Genomic DNA, 21,288 nt, shown 5'->3' with positions numbered 1-21,288 from the left:
TGGAACGTCAAAACATCAAATTTAAAACTTCCTGTTAGTCTTAACCTCGTGAACGAATCTATTCGAAGTGATGCAAATTTGAAAATTTAAATCGTTGGAGTTTGCAATTAATTGCAACCACCCTTGCTCAATCGGAACCAACTCTTTCATTTTGATCGGAATCTTGCAAGATTATCAATTTACTAACCAGATTTGGCGGATAACTTTTTTTGTCAGAAGCTCACAAATTCTACAAGATAACAATCCAGTCTCAACTAGAAAAAAGTTTTTGTTAAAGCTCTGATGAGGCCACATTCTGTTCCTACAATTAGCTCAAGTCAATTTTCGTTGATAATTCTTTTTTATAATAGTTTGCACAAAAATTTCAAACGCATTTTGGTACTAGCTGAATTAATAAAATAAATCAAACTTATTTCTAAGCACAATATTATAATTTAATTTGGATTTTTTTTGGAAAAATCGATTTTTGCACATCGTATAGCGAATAGAATTAATGTAGGTGATACTTTGTTTCATCTCTTACTGTTAAACTTGTTGTCCATCTGTGAAAAATAAAAGTTATTAAACTTTGAGATATTTGCGGAAAGAGACGTCCGAGCAAACGAATCGAAAAGACTGATCAATTGAGGCAGCTATTTGTTTTTTTAATCAAATTCTTCTTAGCTTCACCATTACTTAGTTTAGCGTTAGCCAGCACCGATCTGTAAAAAAAAGTTGACCTTAATTTTAAGTATTATTACACTCTATCCCAATACATAGGAGATAGCTATTTCGAATTTTAATTAATATCAAATTTTAAATTTTTTTTGTTTCTGAGCGAGTGTTTGGACGGTTTGAACTTTTTGATATCGTTACCTGATTCATGTAAATTATGTCAATTATGGATCTGATTTTCATAATATAAGGGGATATAATCCGCACTTGCGTAAAAATCGGTTATTGCAATTATCAGTACAAAAAATAGGTTTTCTCATTATCAATTTGATCAGTTTGAGTTTAGTATTATTCGTAGGCCTCAAAATTACTACTTTTGCAAATCGTTACCGGCTTCGCGCTGATATGACCTACTTTAATCAACAATTCATTAAAGAGGGAATCAATAATTTCATTGCCCTGTAGTCTCATCCAATGAGATGGGAGGCTGAATATAACCTCCAAACTTCAAGATCAGGGTGGTCATGAGGACTATACTGCATAATTGAAAACTCGATTGTGTGGGTTACATTTTCATAATGAGTCCAAATGACAACTTGATCTGTTCTTGATTTGAGCTGATAAGAATTTCGCGATTAACTAAGATTCCATAAGAAGATTTGAAACTAAGGAAATTAATTCACTTTTATTCTCGTGTCGCCTTAGTTTTAAAGTGATCAAATTTGCAGAAGGGTTAAAACTTTCAACTTCTTTTCAACCTACTTTTTCCTCATAAATGACAAGACAGTTTTAGTTTGCGAGTAGTAGCACTTTTATACACGCGTAGACCCAGTGACTAACTTCGAACAGGGTTAAAACACTCCAGCCCAACCACAGGCCCAAATTACCTCCTAGGGTTCCAAAAAGTGCTGAAAGTCTATACTTGGGCAGTTCCTCGTTCTTCTGAAACGACAAACTTTCGAAATATAACTCAACTCTTGCGAAATCTTTGCGTATGCTGGACATTAAGTGCTCTGTTGTGTATTCTCTGCTCCTTATGACTTTGTTGATAAACTTCTGAATTTCGGGAGACCCCGATTCTTGCAATAATGACGTCATATAATAGAGATAAAACATAGTCGGCCATTCGCTAGCCGAGACACGAGTTGAAAATTGTCGATCTTCGCATTGAAGGTTACAATGACAGTTTCGCTGGTCCGACTCAAACGACTCGTAAACTTCGTTCACGCATTCGGACTCTGTCGAATTCCAAACGTCGCAAAATTTGGACGCGCGCTTTCGGATTTCCTCATTTTGGCTGAAATCCCAGTTGAACGAATCAATGCAGCCACATTCGCGGGCTAGGGTCAGTTCTCGGCATAACTCTTCGCAGAAGTCAAAGCTGTATTCGTATTTGAGGTATTTCGGACTCAGTTCTAAGAATTCTGGCCAGTCGGTAACGCATGTTGAGAAAGGGTGTGGCTTTCGGATGATTTGTTTCTGCCGAAGAGCGATGATCGTGGCTTTACCTGAAATCAATTGCAATCTTTGAAAACAATCAACTTGAGCTAGATGTAAGCTGTTTCGTGTGAAATATAAAGGAGTTGAATTGTGATCACAATAATCAAAGTTTTTTCATTACAGGCCTTTACAGGGATTAAATAAGCATATTTAAGGATATCGGATTTAAGTTAGAAAAATGGCTCGCGCTAAACTCTGAATTCTCGAGACGATCTCCGACGCTTATCTTGCAAGAACTTGCAAGATTCTTGCAAATGACGCTTATCTTGCAAGATGCAAGATCCGGACGCCTATCTTGCAAGAACCTTACAAGGTCTTAGAAGATCGACGCGTATCTTGCAAGATTCTTGCATATCCGACGGCTATCTTACAAGATCTTGCAAGATGGTGCGTAATCTTACAAGACTCTTGCAAGATTGTTGCAAGACATTGAAAGATAGCCGTCGGTAATAGACTAGGGTTGCTAGTCCCATATCGCTCCCATTTCCGATACATAAGAGGAAAAACGTTCTCATTTACTTTTTATGGTAATATTTACTCAAATGCGGCAAAAAGCCTCAAGGATATCTGCTATCAGTTTTCAAACGCTATCTCGCATGTATTAAGATTGCAAAACGGGAATACCAATACCCTTCCTAATCAGATAAAATTTTCCCGCCTTTTAAATGTGTCATTTCATGCCTGGAAACGCACTGTAAAGTTGGATGTATTACACAAGGATGTATCAATTTGGACATAATCACATTCTTAAAGCACGAACTGAAATATTTTCGAGCCTCTGTTCCATATTTTGAGAAATTTTTGAAACTGAAAGTTACAGAAAAGTTCAATACATTGTGATTATGATCATAATAGAATATTAAATATCGAATTCATCGCTTTTCAGAAAGGCATCTTTCTTATGATTTTTTTTCACAACACTGTTGAATACACTTCCGCAGTATTACTTAACCCAGTGATCTTCTTTCGAACACCTTCTGTTCCCGCAATTTACGTTAAAAATTTCTTTCCAGCCACGCCCACTTTATGGTGACGGCAACCTACCCAACTAAAATAAGTTGGTATCGTTTTGAAGCTGTCTGCCTCTCAAATTACAGGATGGCTAACTTACAAGAACTTACAAGTTTCTTACGAAGGATGGTTAACTTGTAAGAACTTACAAGTCAGATTTCTAACTCTTGTATGAACTTATAAGTCTGATGGTTATCTTGTAAGTTTCTTCCAAACTTCACAATAAGGGTAGAAATAGTAATTTTATTTCATTTACATTTTCAAATCTCATAAAATTATGCCGTTGATTCGTGTGATAAAAACATCAATAAGACATGACTATTTGGATCTTTTCCGTTTGTGTCCCCCGCTTAGTGGGTGCATATTGTTTGCACCCACCGTGTTTTTACGTGCCGTGTTTGTACGTGCCGTGTTTTTACATAATGATTTACTATTTACTGTGTAGTTACACGTGCTCTGTAATGGGGTGCATAACGTACGGGGGGCACATACGGAAGAGATCTGACGATTAATTCATAAAACTTGTGTGTGTGTGCGTGTATGTGCAAGCGTGCATGTGTGTGTGTGTGTGTGTGTGTGTGTGTGTGTGTGCGTGTGTGTGTGTCTGTGTGTGGTGAGCATTTTTGTGTGTGTGTGCGTGAGGTGTATGTGTGCGTGTATGTGGGTGTGGGTGTGTGTGTAGATTGTGTGTACATAGAAAAAAATTCTGTTAAGGAACTCTACAAGGACTCAAATGGATCCAAAGGAACTCACAGAGAAACCTTTTTAAACGTCGACAACAAGAAAAATCGAAAAAATCAAGAATCTTGAAGATCAGGAAATGAATCAAGAAATTTTGAAGATATGAAGATTAAGTTGAAATTTTTCGCAAAAAAGAAGTTGGAAGATGGAAGGATTTTTTTTGATGCTTTAGATAAATATTTTTCTGATGTTTTCTTTTTATTGCGAAAATATGTGTCGATGCAAAAATATGTGCACATTTATGTTCAAGGTTCTCATGTTTTTCCAGATATTAGGCAAGGCCAAGGGATAACTTGTAAGAGCCGTATAAGATCGAGTAGTAAAAACCTTAGAACTTATAAGTTGGCGATGCTTAAACTCATAAGAAATTGTAGGAAACTTGCAAGTTCATACAAGTTAACCATCCAGCCTCGACCCGGTTAATGAAGAAAAAATGAGAAGATAATTCAAAGTCCGACTCGGTATGTTGCACTGCAGATGCTGCAACTGCAAACCATAATTTTTAATTTCTTTGAGAAAAAATTGTGTTTGAATGATTTAAAATTTTACAATTTGTTCATTCAAATTTGAACTCCTGGAAAGAAAATTCAAGCGTTTTACTGCTGCTACTTTTTATCTTCCACAAACAAAACTTAATGGGACGTAGAATTTTAAATCATTTTGTTGCAACTTTGGTAATTTGGTAATAGTTTTCTAGCCCTTCTGGTGTTTTCTTATCAATTGAGAAACGACAGTGTTAACTAACTGGAACTTTTCAAAAACTGTTTTTCTTTTTTGTTGATGTGGTCGAAAAAACAGCTTACAGTATTTAACGCAACGAAGCTGATTTCAATAACTTTCAAAATGTTTTATCTTTCCGAATTCCTGCGACAAAAGGCAAAATGGTTTCAACAGCCGACTAAAGGTTTTTTGGTTTAGATTTCTGAAACTATCTATAACTTTCGCACGATTATTCTTTAAATTTGTCGAATCTCAGTTCGACAAATTTTACGTCAATTTGTAATTTTTACTTCCAATTTTGTACACAAACTAAATTTCTTTCAAAATTATGCAATACAGCGAAAATTAGAACGGAAATAGTTTTTCAATTGTGGGGCTATGCTTTCAAAGCTCCATGCTATAATGGCAAACACAAAAAGTTGTCAAGCTCTGCTTCTACAGTTTATGATCAGCTTTTACTTAAGAAACAATCAAAATCATCCACTTACTTAAACAAATTTTGAAATTTTGTCAAAAGAGAAATAAAAACAAGTTGAACTAAGAGAGCTTAGTTTTAACCATCCGTGTCAAGATAATTCCCAAACTTTAAATTGCTTACATTTTTCCAGTTATGGTTTTAGTTGCAAAAAATAGAAAGAGAGTTCGCCATTCGCATCATTTAGCTGCATTTCACAATTGCGATAATTGAATCCTTTTTCAATGCCTTTTTAGACATCCAAAAAATAACGTCCTTTATTTTTCCTATTTCTAAACTTACGGGAGAATGAAAAAAATTACGCTTTCGAGCGCAGCCTAATCCAAGGGAAAAAATGTATTAATGCAAACGTTCTTGTGATAGTCTATTTAGTAAATTGATATGATACATTGTGTGCTGTCAAATAAGTATATTAGACCCCCCCCCCCCCCCACAGAATCAAGCGATCATTCTTGTTGCTGTGCTCTACGGGGAAAAGAGAACAGCTTCCCATAGAAAATAGACAAACTATTTAGTTACAATCCTTACCAATTTTGATAAATCATTTTCTATGACAGCATTTCTGGCCAAAGAATCTTTAAAAACTAGTTTTTTCCAATAATTTCTGAAGGACCCAATAGGAAACATTGTTAACGTTTCCTGGAAAACTTTCAGGATTTACTAAGGGTATAGCTGTGAGTTATCAAATTCAAAGATGATCTAAATTAAATCGTCTTTTACTTTGGAATAACTTTTTGTGAAAACGAAGCTAGCGATCTCTTACCTGGGCTGATAAGAATGGAATTTGATTTTAATGATGGTTTCTGCTTGAAATCGTGAACAACAACCGTAGCGCCGGCCGATTCCCTTATAATGCTGAAATATTCATCCCTCTCCAAAAACAGTGACAGTTTTAGCCCGTGTTCTGAGCCCGGTTTGGACGTGTTCAAAGGTTTCGATTCTGTCAGAAAAGAATTGAACGTGAAACAATTTCCATAATCGGGAATTTGAACAGTTTTGAATTTGTCCTTGCAATCTTTTCCGTTGAAAACGCAGTTTACTATAAAGTTGTCTTTTTGGTGTCCGTTACCAATTATTTCGTCGGCTCTGAACTTCAAAAACGATCGGAATTCCGATTCGGTGCTTGTTTGATAAAGCGTGAACCAATCGTATTTTTTCAGCTCATCAAAACTTTTCAAGCTTTCTGAAAACTTTGTAAAGATTTCAGCGTTGTTTTTCTGAACTTGATTGAAGTCATAATTTTCGACATTTTGATGATCTGTTGATAATTTTGGTTCTGAACTTTCATTACTGTCAATAGGCAAGACATTTTGGTTGTTCTTTGATATTAAATTGTTCACTTTATCGTCAGATCTTTTGGTTCGTTTGCTTTTCGTGTTGTTTATCAGGTAATAGTCCAGCGACCAGCCAGAAAATGTGCCAAAGTTGTCCGAGAAAAAATAAACAACTGCAGAATTTCCACTAGTCGTAAAATTGTACAATTCAGAACCACACAGAAATCGCTTTCCTTTCTCAGTTCTCAAAAAATTGTCACCCGGGTTATGCCCGTTTCGTATCCGAACAAAGTCGTATTCGCAAGTTTCGGAGACTTCGACGTCAAAATGCGTGAAATTTAGCTGCAGAACGAACCCTTGAGGTGCTAGAATTCGGTACTCGCAATTTAGATGTAAATCATACTCGTTCGGGAAATTTGGTGAGGTAATAGTTTGGACTTCGTGTGTCGCAGAAACAGTGTCGAAACACGTCGAGTAACAACCGACTTGAGGTGACTCGTCAAAACCGAAGTCTAGCACGCACTCGTTTAAGTTATTACAAACTTGTGCACACGTTGTTTCGCCCGGGCATTTGATGTAACCCGGGTTGCAGACGTCGTTATTTGGGTTTTTCTGGAGTTGGGTGCAGTTGTAAAAGGGTTCTTCATCTTCGCCATCGCGACATTCGGTTCTGTTGTTGCAGACCCAGGACCAGTTGATGCAAATGCCATTGTTACATTGGAACATGTAAGACCCACATTCGTCGTTGATTCCTGTATTAGATAAAAAGAATTCTTTCTTGGGATCAATAGTGCTGATCAATAGACCATTGCCAGCGTTGAATTATCATTTTTTTGGAAATCAGATTTTACGGTGTCAGCATAAAATGCCCAGTGCCCCACTAACAGTATATACCTAACATTGTGCCATTTTTCAGACTTTCAGAGACTATTTATAGCATTATAACGCGTGAGATAATTAATAATGTAATAAATACTTGAGTGAGATAATTTAAAGCCCGTATTGCTCTCAATGATTGTTTCTCAGCAATCATACAAAGTCATATATGATTCTTAGTAACCATAAAAAGTCATATATGATTTGTATGAAATCTTGACACTCATACTAATATCATAAAAATGATTGACACTTAAAAATAAAGCAAACCAACAAGTCCTACCATACTTTCCATACTTTCAGCATGAAAGTGAACAAACGACAAAAGGACGCCAACATTTACAAAAACATCTTATTAATCATACTAAGTCGTATATGGTTTTAAGGAATCTTGACACGCGAGATCATGAGAAAAAAATGCCGCTTAAAAAGGAGAAAAGCAAAATATATCTACAGTTTTGAAGCCATATACCAAACGAATCAAAATAATCTATAATTGATTGTATGAAAGCTACATTCAAGTTGTTATCAGAGGTGGCAGTAGATAGAAAACTTCTAAAAGCTCCTCAAGAAATTTCAATTGTCGGGAAAAAATTTTCGACCCATTTTATGCTCTTAGCTATGTGTTCTGGCCTATCCGGAACCTTTTTGTGTTTTTAGCACTCAAAGCCTCCGTTTCTTCTTGGGTTGTCAAGAAAAATTTGTCTTGAGTGCGGACAGTTTTTCTTGCGGTTCATGATAGTAAAGAAGTATCACGAAAAAGCTGCAACATAATAATCATATTTCTTAAATTTCATTCTAAGAGCATTAATGATTTATCAGCAAACATGCTAAAATCATAAATGATTTCGTTTAAACCACACTAAGACCATATAAGATTTCTTAGAACTGATACAAAAACCATATATGCGTATTCGATGTCTAACCGAATATCATTCTTTATGGTTCTTGGTTTTAATACAAAGATCTTTTTATGAATTCTTAAAAATCATATGAAATCATATATGAAAAAATTGAATTTTTATTAAGATCATACTAAGATATAGTCTATGATTTGCATGCTATCATACATGATCATAGTATGTTTACAAGGAAGTGCGAACTAGCAAGTTTTATATGCAAGAAATTTTCATGTGACCCTGCCTCATAGGCCCGCGTGACTTGATCTGACTTAATATATCAAACTTGAGATAAGATTATTGGCTAACCATCATCAAATATGCTTTTAATATACCAACCGCAAAATTGTTATCACATTATAGAACAAGAAAATTACCGGGCATTGACTTAATTGGTATCATGGTTTTGAGTTTTTTGTCATACTGTGCTTTTTGGCTTTTTGGTTTTACCAACAGACGTTACTTACCAACATGGCTCTTAATTGCCTTGATTGTCTATACCGGAGATCACTAACATGAAACATTCGTGGAATATCCTGTATTCCCTTATATATGACTTATATTTGATCAAGGCCGAAAAAAGAAGAGTTAGTAAGAAAAATAGGACTGGAAATGGTCTCTTGCTTGTATTTAAGTCACTAGAACAGATTTTGCTTACTTGTTAATCAAATTTACTCATTTTTTAAATCTACCATTTCATAACTGGCAAAGCCCATAATACCAATAATGCGATGAGAGGTTATTTGAAAGAAAAACATAATTTTTATATGAAATAAATAGCATAGAGTCTTATCACATTAACTCATGAAAAAAAGCAAAAGCAAAAATGAAAGTACAATTGTCTTTTTTGAAAAAATTATAGGTAACGCACTCAACTTGTATATTAGATAATTTATGCTCAAAGAAGTCTTTATAAACTTCAAATGCAAACATCGAGGCTCAACAGGGCGCGTGATAGTTTAATGTTCCGACCACATCTCATCACTTTTTTGTTCGAAGAAAACCGATGTTGATATTTTGAAGAAGTTCATATTTTGAAGAAAAATAATAATTAATCCACAGTTTGTAACTTGATTAGCTCTTCAAAAGGAAATTTTTTGTAGCTGCAAAGCTATGGTGAGGATGTTATTGATCTCATTGTGTATTTATTTTGAAGTCAAAATGATTTGACTTGTACTGTGGCGCTGCTATTTCATTATAATCTCGATGATCTGTTCAAACCATTTTCAACAACGTTAGTTTTCTCTCTGACAATTTGATGAAGCCGCCTAAATAAAGATATATATATATATATATATATATATATATATATATATATATATATATATACATATATATATATATATATATATATATATATATATATTCTAATAATGCATAGTTGCAAATGTTTTAGTCCGTCAACGAGAAGCTTAAGCTTTTTATGTCATTTTCGGTATGCGCCTTCCTTGATAAAATAGAAGGACGACAGCTTTAAGTTTTATCTGTTTTTGGCTACTGCTATGACGGTGCTTTTGCCTTATGATCTGTTCACACATTTTTCAACTTTTTACTGTCTTTTCTGAAGCAGCTTGAATTTCCCTTTCTGTTCTTGTTTTCTTTATTTTAGACGAAGACATCTAAAGATATATATGCCTTCTGAATATACATAGTTGCAAATGTTTTAGTCCGTCACGGAGAAGTTAAAACTTTTAATGTCTTTTTCATGATGTGCTTTGATAAAATAACATATCATCTTTAAGTTTTACTTATTTTTGGTTTCTATTTTTGGCTTGTACTGTCGCGCTGCTATTTCCTTGTGATTTGTTCACCCCTTTTTCGCTTTTTACTGTTTTTTCTGTAACAACTTGACTCCCCTTTTTTCGTGATTTCTCTATATTTGATGAAGACGCCTAAACATAAATTGCATTCTAAACAGCAAAATTATATATGGCACAATTACTTAGCAGAAATACAGTCACTAATCAAATGTATTGTTGTGTGATCAATTTATTCAAAGGAAGTCTTGCTGTTGCGGAAAAATGTCAAAATATTTTGAATGAAATGAAAAAAAGGTAACAGTTTTCTATAGTTTTTTCTGATTATTTTTGCTTTTATGGGACTACTAAATTCAACATATGTAAGAAAGGAAAAAATAAAGTCAACCAATCTCTGCATCTAATGATTCGGGCCGAAAGGGATGTAATCTGCACAAATGGTAGAACCACAAATATTCAAATAGAGGAAAACTAATAAAGTCAGTCTAGCAACCCACAAACAATGATTCACTGAAACACAATAGGGACTTAGAAGCTCAATAAATATCTTGTTTCTTCAAAATGAATTTGGCGGCAACTCACTAAAACTTTCTTTCAGGTGCAACATAGGACTAAAAAAAGCTGAACTCAATTTTTTCTTGTCTGCTTCTTGATCTAAATCAGTGAAGCATTGTTCGAAAATGAACACAAACACGCTCGTATCAATCGTTTAGAAATTTTTAAATTAAGATAAAACCACAAAACACGTATTAGTACCAAAATTTCAACGTATTATTAAGAAATAAACAGGAAAGGACCAAAATTTCCTAATAAATTGAGCAGATATATTGTTAAAATTTCTTAAGGTCCCTGAGATATGGTTATTGCTACCTCAACTTTTCATTTTCGTTTAAACATTCTTGCGTCCATTTAAGATAAAGAGGAATGGCTCCGCATAAGAATAAGGGAACAAAACGGCATAGAAAAAATATTGTTCACTTTCAAAAGGTAAAGTTGGTGGGATCGATTGAATTAGTTTTTCAAAAATTTGTGAAAGTGAAACAATGATTTAAATTTTTAACGAACAAGGTAGTCCAAGAATTGCAGCATCGAAATTTCTCAAAAAGGAAAAAATTAATAAGAAAAAACAATGATAAGGTCAGGGTGGTGTTGACAGTAAAAGTGTCTAAGATTTGTTTAATGTTTGAAAGACATGCATGATATTGAAACCCTATGCAAAACCTGGAACATCTTGCCAAGAAATATAAGTACCAACATTTTATGGCAATTCTTCATAAGATCCTAGTAAGATCTTACCAGGATAACTAAAAAAAATGTAGACGGCTCTTGACAAAATTTTTACAATTCTTGATAACACAATTTGTCATTTCTGATTTTTGCTCAATCGATCTCGTCCCCAGAAAAGGAAACAATAATCTACTGTGAACTCAAAAACCAAAGTGAGAGTAAGGCGCGTCAGTTGCAATTTTATGTCTCAAAACCATAAATTTTTTCTTAATTGAATTTTTAGGCCGAAAATAATGAGCGCAGGATATCATTGAGTGTCAAAAAAAATTAATTTTCTCTTGTTTTGTCTTTATATAATTTTGTTTCGAGTCAATCTCAAGTTCTTTTTGTCTGTAGCAGAAAAAGAAATGAGAAAAATTTGAATAAACAACTGCTATAATCTTCAAGAAGTCTACACCTAATTCCTGACCTGCTTTTGGAAAAAATTCAGTAACACAAGAAAATATCGAGTGTTAGGATGTTTTCTGTCAAAAACTTTTTAAGTTTCAAATTCAATATGTTTCTGCATAAAAGTAAGTGTTCATTACATTATTTTAAAAAAGTTATTTTCAGTAGGTTTATACTCTATCTCCACTACCTCAAACCTATGCAAATAAGATTTGTCGCCAATTCGAGATTTTGATGCAGATATGCATATAAAACAAACTGAACATAATCGTCTGTCCTCAAAGAGCAAAGTGAGGACAAAGAGACCAGTGGCAGTTTTCAGGTTTAAGAACCTAAAATTTAAAAATATATTATGGATAACCCAGAAATAGAGACCAAGTTACTTCTTTCGGAACTGCAAATCAAAATAAATCTGAGTTTATTTTAGCCTGAAATCATTTTGTTTCAAGCCAGTCTCAACTTCTTTTTTCTTAGTAGAAAAAAAAGAGAAAATTTTTCAATAGTCATTTTACAGTTAATTTTTCAGATTATTAAAATATTTTAGGGGCCTTAGTGGAGACCTGCCCTGTGGCGGTTCTGTATACGGTTTGAACTATGCACATGCCAATTTTTTTATGCTGGTAAAAAGTAGGCTCAATTGTTTGTTAATAGACTAACGGATCTGGATTTTCCGGCAATTCTTGGTAATTCCTGATGATTCTTGATAAATCTCTAAAATTCGTGCTTAATCATATGAGTTCGTGCTAGACCTTGTTTAAAGGTGCTTTTCAACTTTTACAACATAGTACATCTTGTCATGTCATGGTTAACCTGTCTTGGTTATCTTGCCAAGATCTTGTTTCTTGAAAAGATCTTTCAAATTCGTACAAATCTTGTTGTTTTCATGGTAAGTACCATGTCATGATCTTGGCAAAAATTACCAAGATTTAGTATGTTTCTTAACATGGTGTAGCAAGTTTTGGTTCACTGGGATATCATTCTTGGTGTTATCAGCTGCATTAATGTCTTAATATTTTAAAATTTTGAGGAGACTAGTCTAAGCGTGCCTTTAATCTACCTCTTGTTGCAATGAAATGCAATTATCGCTTTTTCAAATGGCGATAACTTGGATTTTTGGGGGTGCAAAAATGACGGCTAGATAGGGCTGGGGGGAGGGGTGGGTGGGGGGCTAGCACAAAACATCCCAAGTCTTGTCCCATCGAAAGCACTGGTATAAGTTCTACAAATTCTGCAAAATTAAACATCTTTAGTTTACTTACCGGTGTCAATTTCAACTTTCTGCATTATATAAGTATCCAGAATTGATAAATCGTTTAAATAGGCAATTCTTTTGACTGAACTCCTTCGCAATATGTTGTTATTACACACTGTCACCGCTGGAAAGTCGAGAGCGTCCGAATTCGTTTCCAGAGATACTGCCACATTAACCGGATAAGATAAATAATCACTAAAAGTACTGTATGCTTGAAAAACTAAAATAGAAATAAACAAAGTGTAAGCCAGCGCCCAAAATGTCATAATAAAAACAGAACCCGATGAAAATAAATGAGGCATGGTAGATACGCCGAACCCTTGTGTAATTCCTTTGAGTTTTTCAGTTTTTGTTTTATCGTTTCGTCGTATCGGCTCAATTTCATGTTTGGGAATTTTGTCACAAGTTTCGTTAAGGGTAAAGTGTATCTCTGATGTGTACTCGAAGCGATTTTCGTTTTCGTTGGTCGATGGTCGTCTGAACATTTCAGTGAAAGAGGGGGGAAAATCGCCCCCGTTTTTTTCCGAATTCCACATCACTTTATAGTGTAATGACAATTATTAAGTTGTAAAAAATGCCAGTAACAATAAGGGGGAAAACGTAAAGGGTGCAAAATTCTCGCACAATAAAACTAAATTAGCGAAAGAATAAAAGTTTTCACGATAGCAAAATCTGTAATTATAACTAGGGCCCGTATTGCAATTCTTTAAATTCGCCGCTTGATTTTTTTGGTTGCTCTTATTAATAACAGATAATTTAATATTACGGCTTTGTAGTGAGAAACTGAATGTGATAGAGATAAAATATTCCGGCACTTTTCCGGTGGAAAAATATTGAAAATATTCAAAATGGGGAAAAGGCTTTTTGCGCGTTGAATAAATTTTCCGTTTTACCTTCTTCTTTTAGTCAACTTTATGTTGAGAGTTAATCAGAGAGCGTGAAATAAGTTGTACATAAAAGATTAATGAGTTTGGAAATAATATTAGAAAAAAACCAAGTAGTTTTAGCAATGATAAATTCGATTTCCAAATTATGACCCGAGCCAGACTTTTAATCATGTTAGTTAACCCCGGGAGATTTCATAACTAGGTTTAATAGCAGGGCTGGTGTTAGTAATAATAGTTATTATATTAATAACGTAACCAGAGTGTGAACAAAGGAAGAGAAATGTGTGAACAAAACTGATAATGGCGTAATGCTTCTTATATTGACAAACACTGAAGATAGTCTGGGCATAATATTCCTAACCTTCACTTTCCTGTAATTTGTGAAAGGTGATGAACAAAAAGACTACTTTTCCATAAGAAATTATTGCTGAAAATCAGTGTCAAAAAATCAAATCTGTGACAAGAATGGCCCTATGCCTAGACGAAGTTAAGATGAGCAAAAAATTGAGAAATTCTAATGGTTTGCATGTACAAAGCAGATATTAAAAAAATAATTTTTACTTGAAGGAAACCGTCAAACTTCTAAGAAAAATAATTTTAAAGCAATTAACTTGGATGTTGGAAAAAAGGGGAAATAAAAGACTAAATTATTATTGAAAAAATTGTCTGAAAGTACAAAACTTTGATGATTACATGTTTTTGAGGCGGAAGATTAATTATTTGTTAGAATTTTTATCTAACGGTGCTGGAAATTTATTCTGTGGAAACAAATTTAGCATATTTACGCGGACTTTAGGGTTTCTCGCAGAAATTTCAAAGACTTTCGAGTATTTGTTTAATTTCTCTAATTTTCGAGACAAAAGTTTAATTATTGTACAACTTTTTGTTTTTTTCCAAACTTTTATAACAGCTCATCAATTGTTAAGACTCATTAGCTGTCAGATAAATCAAACAATAGTTGTGAAAATGCTCCTACCTCGCAACAGGTGGAGAAGCTAGAACGAAAAAGAGACAAAGAACATTTTGTGCGTAATGTGTGTTTGCAATATGTACAGGGCAGTCATAAGCCAAACAATAAACGTGTTTAGTGTCCCCCCCCCACGCACGCACGCACGCACGCACGCACGCACGCACGCACACACACACACACACACACACACACACACACACACAAACACACACACACACATACACACACACACACACACATCCTTATGTAGCTAGTTCATTTGCACCTCTAAAAATGCAGCTCTTGGTATTTATTGATACTGGTTTCGATAACGGCAAAATATGGTGATAACGAGCAGATCATCGAAAGATTTCTAATGGAAAAAAGACTAAAAGTGTTTTAAAAAGATAGTTAGTGCCAATCCGGCTGTCTTTTTTTCAAGTGCCATCATCGACCATACTCTCTGAAAGTTGCTTAAATCTCATTTTTTCTATGTACATTGAAATCAACTAGAGACAAAATACTTGTTCTCAAAGACCAGAGGCAAAAAAAGATTTACCTCCAAAAAGTTTCGAAATAAAGTTATATACTTTTCTTCATCTCAAAATGAAATGTAATTAAAACAGATTTTATGTATCGATTAGGGTATTAGTCCAATTACAGAAATTGTTTCACGAAAAAGCAGACTGATTTAACCAAATTAATTCCGGTTTCTATGAGTGTTACACAATCTTTAAAAATTGTGTTTCAGACAGCTGCAAAAAAAACAATTAATGCAGCGGAATTTAATTTTACATCTACAATCCTTGGAAGTAATGGTAAATCGTATTGAAAAGAGTTTAAAAAACATATATTTTTTTTTGTCTTGGAAGAGACGTTAAGACGTTAGAGGAAAAATAGTAATTGGGAAATTGTAGTTATTAATATTTCCATTAATTAACAAAAAACAAAAATAATCTCCTAAATATTAACTTTTAACACTTATATAATAAGAAAATTTGTTTAGCGTTATCAAGATATCACCCACATTTCAAATTTCAATTGAACTGAGTGAAGCAAAAAAAATGCTCAACTCTTTTTCGTTCTCAGAAAAAAACAGTTTAAGATTATAATTATTATAACCTGGAAACTTCCCACCTGCTGTCTATATTAGTTCTTTATCTTTTCAAAGTTGCAGAATAGACAAACGATTAAAGATTACGTTATAAATTTTAATGACAGAATTTTTTTGTACTGAAAGTGAAAGAACCGCATTGATTTGTCTGGTATCCTCATTCCTCTCCCGAAAAAATCACGAAAATAAAAGTTAGTAAAACTGGATGTATATAACTTCAGAAACACGATAGATTTGTGACAGCAAAAGTAGAAATCGCCCAGAAACTTTTATACTTACCCAAACCTGCAAAAAATTTTCAGAATTAAAAATATGAACCTGGGAGAAACGAAAGATATTAAATAACCCTAGAGCAAATCCTGAACAAGTAAAACTCAATAGTTTTAATCTGCATTGGGAAGGCTGGTGGAGGCAAAAACACATTTTTGACATTATTCGTCTTTTCTATAAATCTGCCTTCAAAGTCAGTCACCTGTAATCATCGTAGTCACAGATAATAAAAAGAGACCTGTAAACGTAGAAAGTGAAAGTGACAGATTAGTTGAACGGTTTTGATTAGAAAAAAACAACGTTTGAAGTTGAAAATTTATAAAAAGCAAGTCCCGGTAATAATGTCAAAAGAGTTTTTTCTGAACTTATGTAAGAAGATCATTCTTACAAAGAGCTTGAAAACGTATGCAAAAATAAAGAACGTCTTCTTTTGATATGTATTTGAATTGAAAGTAAATTTGTTTATTCAATTGAGTAAAAAGGTATTGAAAAATGTTCTACATTTTTGCACCTCACTTGTCCCTTTTATTTATTCAAACATTTTTGCTGTTCGAGACTGTTTTTATCTTTTCCTTTGTCTGAAATCCGATAGATCTAAACAGAAAACTATTCCACACTTTTACAAAGTAGTTAAGAGTAATTGAAATGTGAAAATAGGAGAGAAGTGAAAATCTGTTGAAATTTTAATGCTCAAACTTTTTTCCTAGAAAGTGAAAAACTGCAAATTTTTTCTTAAAAAGTCAATGATAAAGACATCTAATAAAAGGAGATTATTTTTCTAATCACTGCTCTAGCTGCTGAACAGACTCTAAATGGATTCGTTTGCATTATGCATAATCCCCAAAAACTGAAAGTTCTGTAGAATTTATAAAATAAACGGATTTTTTTGCTAACTTTGTTAGTCGCTGGAACAATTTGTTGGTAGCCGTACAATTTGTGATTAAGGAGGCATGAAATGATCAAAATTTGTAACTCTAAAGAGATAAATTAGACCATAAGAATTTTTGTGTCGAGGAAATTAAAAAACTAAAAAAGTATCACTTTATTTTGCTTGTTTAATAATTGCTTGTAAATTAGGATATATTGATCAATAACTTTAAATGAAAAAATATGTTTTTTTTTGTTTCTTCTGTTTCTTTTCTATTACTAATGCGTACTTTGCACTAAAAAGAGGTTATATCTGTTTTTGTGGTAATTGGAATAATTTATTAAAATTTAAATGATACCTATTATTGGACTTAATCGAATTGGACCTAATTTTAGCGTGAAAAACTAGATAAGTGTTTTTTTTTTATTTTGAACCTCTGATTTTTAAAAAAGAGACTACAAAAATAATGATGCTATATCATGATTCATAGATTCTTTTAGTTTTTTTCGGTTCTCGAATTTATATTAAATCACTGTTACTGTCGTCTGAGGTTCTGATTTTTTTCTCATTTTTTTCTGATTTATAATTCTGATTCATAGTTGTGCTTCTGATTTTTTCGATTTGTTTCTTTGCAAAATTTGAAGCCGTCTCTGCCCTTAAATGTCAAGTTAATCCTATCATGTATGTCGAATTGATGTCAAGATAACAGTTGGATCGCGGCGTTTTCACCGCTGTTTCAGTGCGCTTTTACAAAAATTGCGCTGAATGCTCCCAAATTGTGAAAAAAATACACGGAATGCGCTGAAATGCGTTGAGAAATGCTGGGTTTTTCTGGAAAAAATGAGTTCGAAAGCGTTTACACAACATGCTGCTCGGTGTGAAACTGTATGAGAAATGTGTTCAGTTTTAGTGCATTTCATAAATAATTTCAAGCCAAGATACTCAGGCAGCAAGGGACTTGAGAGTAGTAGCAAACCTATACACCCTAGGCCACTTTTTGGCACATTTTACCCAAACATGCTCGATCATGCGCGCGGATGGAAAGTTCTTGGCAATTATTCCCTGTATGTTAGGATTGTTGCCTGAAAATGTAAAAGACTTACCTTAAATCCATTTTGAATGTGGCAGGTTTATAAGTTTATAAGAGATATTTACTCAAACTCCGTGGATTGAAGGTTATCATGTCTCTTGACGGTAATTTTGTGAATCAGAGGATATGAAACTAACATAATTTTTTAAGGACGGATTGAAACTTTTGAATTTCTTATTACTTGCAAGAGAGGAGTACAAAAGGATATTGAATTAATGAAGCAAGGTAAAGAAACAACATTAAATTATTATTAACAAACATCTAATAAATATATAAGACACAACATTCTGTTTTAAGTCATTGTTTTAAGTTTTATAAATGTACCGTTTAAAACTGCTTCTCCGTCAGCATCTTCTTCAACATCTATTTGTGTTGTCTGGACATCTGGATATTAAAATAGAAATGCACGATTAGAAAAAGTCATTGTAATACCCTTTTAGAGCTGTTATTGTCGCAAGAAGCGCCTGCGCGGAGCTGTCACAGGTTGTTGCATCTCCTCCTCAATACTTCTTGAGACTCCCAACTGGGGTGGAGTTGGGCAGCATCATCAATTTTTAAGCGCTTACTGGGCAAGCGTTTTTTCTTTGCAGGCGGATCTTCCTCTGCTTCGAAATCAATATACGGACATCTTGAGAACGGCTTTTCCTTGGGAGCTGCGTCAAAATCCATTATTTCTTCATCATCGGACTCAATTTGAGAAGTTTTCCAGAACCCAGGATCAGGTGGAGAATATGTTTCTTCAATCTCACTATCCAGTTGTTCAGCTAAATTTTGCAAGGATTTCACGTTCATTCCTCTCAATATAGGACTCTAGAGTTCTTTCCTGATGTTTTTTTTCTGTTTTTGACCAATTTTGTAGTGTCTATAAGTATATGTGCGAACGCCATCACTCAGATAATAACGTTTATCGTCAAATGCACTCAAATCAATTTTGTTAGACTCTGTTATGTTGAGTGTGTGTTTGTCACTAGCTATAAATGTTACTAGTTTTCTCAATGGTGATTTTGATTTGAGCACATCTTTGAACTTATCATGATGAAGTGTCTTTTTCATACGTTTGCTCACACTCTTGGCACTTTGTTTGACTTTCAACAAAATTTTTACAGAGTAAGCTTTTGGTTTCATGAAAACTGCTTCCATCACAATGTATTGCTCAGCTGATAATTTAAGTGGCACTTTTTTGTTCAATTTACTATGCAAGTGACGATCCTTGGGGTAATCACTTAAATCAAGTACATTTTTCAGCTGTACAAGATCTTCATATATGTAACCCGTCTCAATTGCACAAAAGAGAGAATCATTGTCACGATACATTGCTCGAGCTTTTTTGCCAAATAAAGGCCCCATTTCTTCATAATGAAACAAACCTGTACTGGTGTAAATTTGGCAGATCCAAAATCGCAGCACCCAGATAAGTTCGTTTAACCCACCTGATCTCTTTGTGGCTAAGAGTGATCCCAACAAGGTTCTACCGGAATATGGTGAACTTCTCAAAATTGTACTTGTTGCAATAAAAATTTGCTTTCTCCTCATTTTCAACAAATACCATCTTGTATCGACATCGCAGATTCTCAATCGTCTTTGCAAAGCAAGAATTACTGAACAACTTGAAAAAGTTCTTTTCGAAAGTGCTTATACCGGGTTGCTGGCGCAACTTTGTGTTCTGTTCAATATAGCACTTCATAAAGTCACTCTGGTTGAACTTCAGAGTCTTATGTAGTCTGGTTACTTGGAGCCCCTGTTGACAATAAAATTTCAGAACTGAATAATGACATGCATAATTTTGCTTTGAATGAAGCGTCTCCAGAAGCTTTGGGATATGACTGGTCTTGTTTCCCAATTCTACTTGATACTGAGAAAGCGAATTTTAACTTCTCAGCAGCTAGAGGGAAATCATTGTGACCATCATGTAAGTTGCTAGGATAATTCAGATCAACCATTCTTGTCCAAACTGATGTCTGACCATTGAAATTCTACGGTTGGCAGTTTTTTCATCATTGTTCCACCGTATAAGATAACGACATCCAGAAAAAGTCTATGCGTACTTGCTTTTCTTCATCAAAGTCATGCAAGTATTTGTTGTTGGCTTTCTTATACCGTTTTTCACCAATTCCATTCAATCCTCCACGGATGGCTCTCTCACAAAACAACAGCATATCTATATCAGAGAGCAAGTCCAGTTTCACTTTTGTTGTTTTCAGCATTGCATCCCATGAAATATTAGGTGCACTATAATAATGACAGGGGTCTAATCCATATATCTGATCCAACAGTCTCCGGCATTTTTCAAACACGTCAGCCAGAAGAAGGACATCAGTTGTGAGATACAATATGAGATAGTCTCCAAAGTTTTTGCAGCCAAACTTATTCTCAACTTTGATAGCATGCTGAACATCCTCCTCAGAAACATCAATTTGACCAGACAATGAATTTATCCACTGATCACCATAATGAGGCAACGACTTTTCAGAGAGTTTCTCAAAGCTATCGAGAAATGAATAGGGGAAAATTCCGTTCTTTTGCAAATTGTCGACATGTTTTGGGAAATGTTTAGATAATTGACAATATTCCCTTGTTTCGAGTGTTGTAACCAGAGTGTCAAGACTCCCGGATAAAAAAGGATAGCTGTCAAGCAAACGAAAATCTTCATATAGTAGCTTGTCATCTTTGCTTTTACCAACAGGAACGAAGAACGAGAATGGGATGCATGTCTCACTGTTGCAGGGAATGACCGTCAATTTTTCTTCCGAGCGGATTTCAATGTATTTCAGAAGATGATATGCGTCATGTTTACATAGGTTGTGGAAAAAATAGGCGTAAAGGTCTGCGTGTGAAGCTTATAATTGCAGCTGTTTTGTGCCACACCGTAGATTTCATCAGTAAAGTGATCACGATGGATTGCTTTTTCGTTGTTCAAAGTTTTCTTGCAAATTGCACATCTTGTACCCTGATCAATCATTTGCTTGAGCTCTTCATCAGATATTATGAGACGTCTATGCTTCTGTTTTCTCACAGAAATAGATTTAGCGTTCTTTCTGAGCCACCGAAAAATTTCTTCTATGCATTTTTTACCTTCAAAACCATAATAATCACTTCCACCTTTTTTATCAACAGCACAGAAACCTATTGCGCAAGGGATCTGAGTTTCTTTATTCAAGGTGTAGCTATTGTCAGTAATTTGACGACAAATGTCAGGCTTAAGGTTGACAGCCTCTGTGTCGGCGTAAAAAACTAAAGGAACTGAAAACGTTTTTATGCCAGTTTGTAAATTCAATTT

At 34.3% G+C, this 21,288-nt stretch overlaps 1 protein-coding gene across 3 annotated transcripts in view; it reads right to left on the bottom strand.

Annotated features, from left to right (window-relative positions):
• Positions 1-1,109: 1,109 nt before the first annotated feature.
• Positions 1,110-21,288, bottom strand: part of LOC142349950 (epithelial sodium channel subunit beta-2-like) — a 53,915-nt gene continuing 33,736 nt past the window's right edge. For 2 of the 3 annotated variants that reach the window (XM_075401810.1, XM_075401811.1), the window contains exons 2-4: positions 12,841-14,091; positions 5,865-7,127; positions 1,110-2,162 (exon numbers count right to left, since the gene is read on the bottom strand). In XM_075401810.1, the coding sequence (XP_075257925.1) occupies positions 1,444-2,162; positions 5,865-7,127; positions 12,841-13,369 (2,511 nt within the window). In that variant the 5' untranslated portion in view covers positions 13,370-14,091 and the 3' untranslated portion in view covers positions 1,110-1,443. The remainder of the gene's footprint in view (positions 2,163-5,864; positions 7,128-12,840; positions 14,092-21,288) is intronic. The other variant, XM_075401812.1, reaches the window with a different exon arrangement.

The sequence above is a fragment of the Convolutriloba macropyga genome, chromosome 11 (assembly GCF_964194025.1).
Source record: "Convolutriloba macropyga chromosome 11, txConMacr16.3, whole genome shotgun sequence".
Lineage (NCBI taxonomy): Eukaryota > Metazoa > Xenacoelomorpha > Acoela > Convolutidae > Convolutriloba > Convolutriloba macropyga.
Note: the sequence above shows the minus strand (reverse complement) of the source record. Positions and strands in the feature narration are given on the sequence as shown.